The sequence below is a fragment of the Lagenorhynchus albirostris genome, chromosome 15, assembly GCF_949774975.1.
Source record: "Lagenorhynchus albirostris chromosome 15, mLagAlb1.1, whole genome shotgun sequence".
NCBI classification, from domain to species: Eukaryota; Metazoa; Chordata; class Mammalia; order Artiodactyla; family Delphinidae; genus Lagenorhynchus; species Lagenorhynchus albirostris.
Genome location: NC_083109.1, coordinates 79,609,952 through 79,616,222, shown reverse-complemented (window position 1 = coordinate 79,616,222; position 6,271 = coordinate 79,609,952). Strand labels below are relative to the sequence as shown.

Below are 6,271 nucleotides of genomic sequence, written 5' to 3'. Positions count from 1 at the left end.
TCCTCCGGCCCTCAAACCTCTGCACTCCCTCCATCCCTTGTGCTGGCTGGTTTCCCCTCCTCTCCCACACAGCGGTGGGTGACCTGAGGACAGAACCTTGCTGGGTCATCTTGGCCCCAGGGGGCCTGGCCTGGAGTGGATGACGACAGGTGCTTGGTGCCCCGCATTAGGTTCCGGGCCCGAGTCTGAGCCCAGGCATCTCCAGGGGCTGCAGCTTCTCACGCATTTCCACACCCCCACCCCGGCGTGAGCACAGAGGTCGGGGTGAAGCCTAGAAGCTCTAAGTCCTCCAGCCAGGAGGAGAGGCCAGATGGAGGGAGACCACAAAGGGGAGGGGGGGACTTGCCTGGTGGCCCGGTGGTTAAGATTCCACGCTCCCAACGCAGGGAGCCCCGGTTCGACCCTGGGTCAGGGAACTAGATCCCGCATGCAGCAACTAAGCCCGCACGCGGCAACGAAGATCCCGTGTGCCGCAGCTGAGACCTGGGGCAGCCAAATAAATAAATATTAAAAAAAAAGAAGAAGAAGAGGAGGTGGGGGCGGGGGTGGCGCCAGCAAGCGCCAGACGCGCAGGGCAGGTGGGCACGACCACCCCCTTGGTTCGGCTCCATCGGGCCCAGGGGGACCACTGGAATCACCCCCACTTTACAGACAGGGCCATTGAGGCCAGAAGAGAGGCTTGCCCTGCCCCAATGGCTCAGCTGGCCTAGGACCCTGGGCTTCACCCCCGGTTGCTGTATCTTCCCAAGAGGAGCTGGGGACAGGGATGCAGGGAGACTGCCCAGGTGTACAATGACACAGCCATTCAGGGGGCTGTCCCCAATAATGGGGACATTTATTTCTGACAGGGACAGGCCCAAGCTTTGGACTAAGGACACCCTCCCCCCCTTCCTTATTTGGAAACACTCTCTCCCAGGGCTCTGAAGCAGCAGGGTGAGCCCCCAGCCCATGCTCTGCAGCCTGGACCAGGGGCGAGGCAGAGGGGCAGATGGGGGCCCCTGGAGCCTCTCAGGAGCCCCCCTCGGCTGAAGGGCTGAACATGTGGTGGGTGTTATATCTTCTCATGCACGCCAGCTCCCCTGGGCCAGAGATGGACGTGCTCCCACAGGTGTCATAGCTGGGGGGGAGGGGGGAGGGGAGGAGAGATGGAAAGAATGAAGAATGCAGGGCCTCATGGAAATCCGATGGCTATTGCCTAGAGGTTGGAGCGCTACTCCTCTAAACCTCACAAATCCAGCTCTGTCTCCCTGCCCTTTGTCATCACCCCACCGCAATGCTCCCCTCCCCCACTCCCCACACCCAGGATGCCTCTAAAACACCATCTGCCTGTTTCCCCTGATCACAGCTGGCCACTGGCGCTCTCTGGCTTTCAGCATACAGCCCGTTTCCTCAGCTGGGATCAAGGCCCAGGCCTTCCTGGCAACTCTTCTGCCCCCAGACCCTCCCCCTCCTCTCCAAATCCTCGTCGGGGACCAGACGTCCCTTTCCTCCAGGAAGCCTGGTGGACACCCCCTCCCCACCAGGCCCCAGATGAAGCCTTGAGCGCTCAAGTCAAAGCTCAGCGCTTAGATTAAAAGCAATTCACCTCCACCTGGATGTCTTCCACCTGGAACATCTGCTCTGCGCTCCCACTCGCAATTCCAGCTCTTGCCACCAGGGGGCAGATGGTGAGCACTCAGAAAATGTGGCCCCCCACCCCCCCAACCCCTCAGCAGGCGTCAGGCAGAGGGACAAGAGAGGGAGGGGTTAATGCACACACCACCCCCACCTAGAGGTTCTAGAACCTTGGGGATCCCTTGATCAATAATTGTTAGCCCTATTCGGCCTTCAGGGAAAACCCTTCCAGCAGAACAAGCTGGGCTGGGGGCCTGGGCTGGGGGCCTGGGCTGGGGGCTTGGGCCGGGCCGTGGGGAAAGGATAGAGGTGGCCCAGGAGAGGGACTCCACCCCTCCCAGGGCAGTCCCGACCCTCTCCACTTACCAGGTGTAGATGAGCAGGGTGAGGAGGGTGGTGAGGACGACGGCCAGCAGGACCGACAGGATGGCAACGATGACCACGGCGCCCGCGCTCTGGGGCCCTGGGGCAGCCTGGAGTGCCTCGGCTGAGGGTGTGAGGGGGCCCACAGGCAGGTGGGGCGAGAAGGGAGGAAAGAGATCTGACCTGAGAAGGGGGGCCTGGAACAGCCTCCAGACCAACCACCTCTCACCGCAGCCCCAGGGGGGCGGGGCTTGCAGGCGGCCTGGGGAGGGGCACCTGCAGACAGCAGGATGGTAACGGTGGCTCTGACTGACTGGGGGCTGGCCCATTCCTCCCCACCCACCCCCAGTCCTCAGGAGCCCCCAGCCCTAGAGTTTGAGCTGCACACCTGGCCCCATACCTTGCTGCAGGTGGGTCTCACTGGACCACTCTGTCTCAGCCATGGGTCCCCTGTCTCTCACCACCAGAAATTTCACTCTGAACAGGAGACCCAGCATTGGGGGTGGGGGGGTCCCCAGGACCTGAAACCCTCCAACCCTGGTGCCTGTCAGTCTCTCCCCCTGACTCCCAGGGCCTGGGGGGAACAGCCTAGAGCTAAAAGCACAGTCTTAGAGTCCACCGGAAGGGGCTCCACCCCAGCTGTGACTGGGATGTCTCAACTGTGTGGCCTTGGGTGCATCCCTTGCCTTCTCTGCGACCCTTAGGGTCCTCTCTTGGGAAATGTGTGTGGAGCGGACTAGATGCCTCAGCACAGAACATCAGTGAATCAAGCCCTGAATGAGGAGAGATGGGGCCAGGGCCCACCACTCTGCCTGGATGGGGAGACTCCACCCACATGGTCCACATGGCCCATGGGGGCGGGGGCTCAAGTTGGGGGTCCTCTGCTCAAGAAGACGGAAGAATTCACCGCGGACTCCCGGGCCCCAGCCCCCTCCTCCTAATGGCAGAACTGGAGCCAGGAACCCAGACACTCAGCTGGGAGCCACTCAGGCTCAGGTCTGGACACAGGCAGGAGCCCTCCCACCCCAGCGCGGGGCTGGCCGCTCACCGGTAGGGGCCCGGGCCCGGGCCCGGCAGGGGGTGTTGGCAGCCTCTTGTCATCGGGGAGCAGCGGGCATCGTTGGCGACACGGAGGACCTGGAGCTCGTTGCCGGGCTGGCCGCCCGGGTAGAGTGCTCAGCTGGTCCTCAGCGTGACGTAGTAGCCCCTCTGGGGCAAGTTGGCAGGGACCGGGGTGTCCTCCACCCTCTGTGGGGCAGTGAAGCTCTGGGGGACTGAGGGTGGCACCGAGGGTCAGAAGGTGGGGGATGCATGGGCTCTACCCCATCCCGCCAGGCCAGACAGCCTCTGGCCACATCCCCGGCAGCACCTACCCCTGCTCCCTTCAGGCCCGCCTGCCCATTTCACAGAGGGGAAAGCGAGGCCTGCCCCGGCAGCACCCACCATTGCTGTGGGCCAACACCAGCCAGATGGTGTCAAAGTCGGCGACGTTAAGGTGACTGAACTGGCCCCGCGGCTGCTCCAGTGTGAAGGTGGGCTGGGTAAGTCTCCCTGCCAGGGTGGCGCCTGAGAGCTGGGGCGCGTAGCTGATGTGCTCTGGGGCCGGTGTGGGCAGAGAAGAGGCTCGACAGCATGACCAGGTCCCCGGCGCCTCGTCTTGGGGGGACGGGCTCATGGCCCTGGAAGCCCCCGTCAGTGGGAGGAGTTAGGGCTTTTCCTGGGAGCTCTGGTCAGGCGTTAACCAGGAGTGCTCCTTGGCACTTCCGTGTCCGGCCCCTGGCCCCTGCCTTGGGAGCCTATTAGGGGTGGGCACCGTGGGAGGTCGGGGGGAGGCCTTGCCCCCCTGCGTCACCGGGGTCTCAGTGATGGGCAGGGCCTGGGGAAGGAGGACAGGTGGAGGCACAGGAGACCCTTCCCCAGCTGCATGCACAGTTCTTCTGGGGAAGGCGTCTTAGGTCCTGCTGGGGTGACACTCAGATTTGGGGCAGCCTGAGCCCAAGCCCAAACCCTAGGCCAGGCTCTTGACAGAACCCAGTGACCTTGAGCTCTGACGCTCTGCAGGCCTCAGTTTACCCACCTCTCAAGTACCCCCCCCAGCTCCATCCACACGGTCCAGGTTGGTTTGCTTGATGACAGGAATGAATGGCTTGGTTGGGGGGGGGGCGGGGGTGACACAGGAAGACCCTAGGCCCAGAGGTGGGCCTCGAGGAAGTGTCCTGGCTCAGATCCTAGGGCCGCCTCTCCTGCCCACGCAGTGCTCTGCACCTCCCACCCCGTCCCAAGGCTCCCTCCCCTTAGAGAACTTGTCCCCCTCTCAGCCCCTCACAGCCCTGTCTAGCCTTGCTGCTCTGCTTGGAGGGCTCAGAACCCCTAACTCCTCTCCAGGCCCCCTGAGGTGTCCCTCAGCCCCAGATACTGGAGAGCAGAAGAAAGATGAGGTGGGCTTTATGGACGTCTCCAGAACCCTCTCCCTCTTTCAGTTCAGTTCAATGCAATTCATTTCCATTTAATTCAGCTCAACCCCGAGGGTTCAGGGCTAGAACCCTCCTCTCTCAGAGCTCCTGGCTCTAACGCTGAGGCCCAGGGCACACGGCATACAGCAGGTACTTAATGTTTGCTTAAAAGAGAGGAAAGACATGGAACAGCAGAGATGGGGGCATGGGGGCTGCATCTCTTAAGTCGCTCCAGTTTCAGAGCCTGACAGTGAACAATGCCTGTAGACACCCTTGGAGAGCTTCTTTTGGGGTAAGTGTTACCCTTGAAGACTTCTTTAAACCTCTCCTCGGGTCGGGGAGGAGGGGAAGGAGGGGAAGGAGGGGAAGGAGGGAGCCATTTGGTGCGAGTCGGGCTCAGGAGGCACGGAGATGAGAAGCCCAAAGAGAGGGAGGAAGCATTCCTTGCTCCCAATCTTGGGGCGGGGGTAGGGGGACAGGTGTCTGTCTTGTGACCTCTTCTGGTGGCCTGTCTCCCCTGACCCACCTGGCACCCAGTCCCCAGACTCGGGACTCAGGAGGCGGCGGGGGAGGTGGGGTCTGTCTTCCTTAAGCCTGAAGCACAGTGGGCACCCCTGCCCTGCCCGACCCTCACTCACCCAGACTCATCCCCAGATGGAGGCAGGTCAGCAGCGGCAACAGTGCCGTCAGAAGAGAAGACTGTCCCCCGCTGAGCCTCATGGCCAGGCCAAGCGTCCAACTGTCTGTCTGTCCGAGGGTCTGTCTGCAGCATCCGGAGCCCCAAAGGCTCCGCTGTACCTGCTGGGCTGGGGGAGGCTGCTTCTGGCACCTCCTGCTGCCCCTCCCACGTGCCCCCTTTCTCCCAGACAACTGGTTGGACCGCTTAGGGGCTGAATGTGCTGGGCCCAAGGCTTTGGCATTGCAAGGGAGGGGTCTGAAGAGGAAAACTGCACCCCACCCCCGCTCCAGGAGGGCCTGGCTGGGGAGGGGCCACGGAAAGAGGAGCCAGTCCTGGGGTCCAGGCAGCCCCAGGGACAGCCCTGCCGCGCCTTGTGGAATCTCCTCGTCCAAACGGTCCCCCAACCTGGCAACCACGGCTCCCCACGGCCCCCCCTCTGCAGAAGGGAGTTATCCTCATTTCTCAGACGAGGCATAGAGCAGGGAAGGGGGCTTGTCCAAGACCACCCAGCCAGCCGGGCCAGACCCAGAATTGGAGCATCACCCCCCAAGGCAAGCCTAGGGGCACTCCCTCCCTGCTGTCCCCCTACCGCCTGGCCCCGCAAGGGGGCTCCCCAACATCACCCTCCCTCCTCTCCTTATCCAGGTGACCTGCCCTCTTTCCTTCCTCCATCTCTGGCCACTGCCAGAGCAGGGCAATCCCTCCTCGAGACAGAAGGTGCCCGCATGGGGCCCAGGGCCGGCGGGCAGAGCGTGTACCGACCACCTCTCACCTGGACTCGAGCAGCAGACCCTCAGGGTGGTCCCCTGCCCCAAGCACCAGCGCCCACCCCCGCCGGCCCAGCTCCATAGCTGACTGGAGCCGCCCTCCTAAAACTCAAACTCCTTTGCGGAGCACTTAAAAATTTTTTTAAACAATTAATTATAAATATTCTTTAGTTATTAAAACACATTTAATTTATATCTCTATATAATGAAATATATAATCTATTTGATTACCAGCCCACCTGCATTATCTTCCTTTCCCAATATACTTAAACTGTGCAAATTGTTTATTGCAGTGAACTTCGAAAAAGGAAAATATTCCTACCCACCCTATGTTATTATCTAGTAGGGTTTTTGTGACCAACTCTTTACTCGGACGAGCTAGTTCCAGACTTTTC

General features: G+C 61.4%; 1 protein-coding gene across 1 annotated transcript; it reads right to left on the bottom strand.

Moving 5' to 3' along the window:
- Positions 1-529: 529 nt before the first annotated feature.
- LOC132505388 (uroplakin-3b-like protein 1) lies at positions 530-5,554 on the bottom strand. Its single transcript, XM_060123437.1, is given in 6 exon segments — positions 530-1,117; positions 1,981-2,101; positions 2,378-2,454; positions 3,026-3,251; positions 3,421-3,573; positions 5,069-5,554. Coding segments are annotated over 6 exon segments (768 nt in total). The 5' UTR covers positions 5,151-5,554; the 3' UTR covers positions 530-1,008.
- Positions 5,555-6,271: the final 717 nt, after the last annotated feature.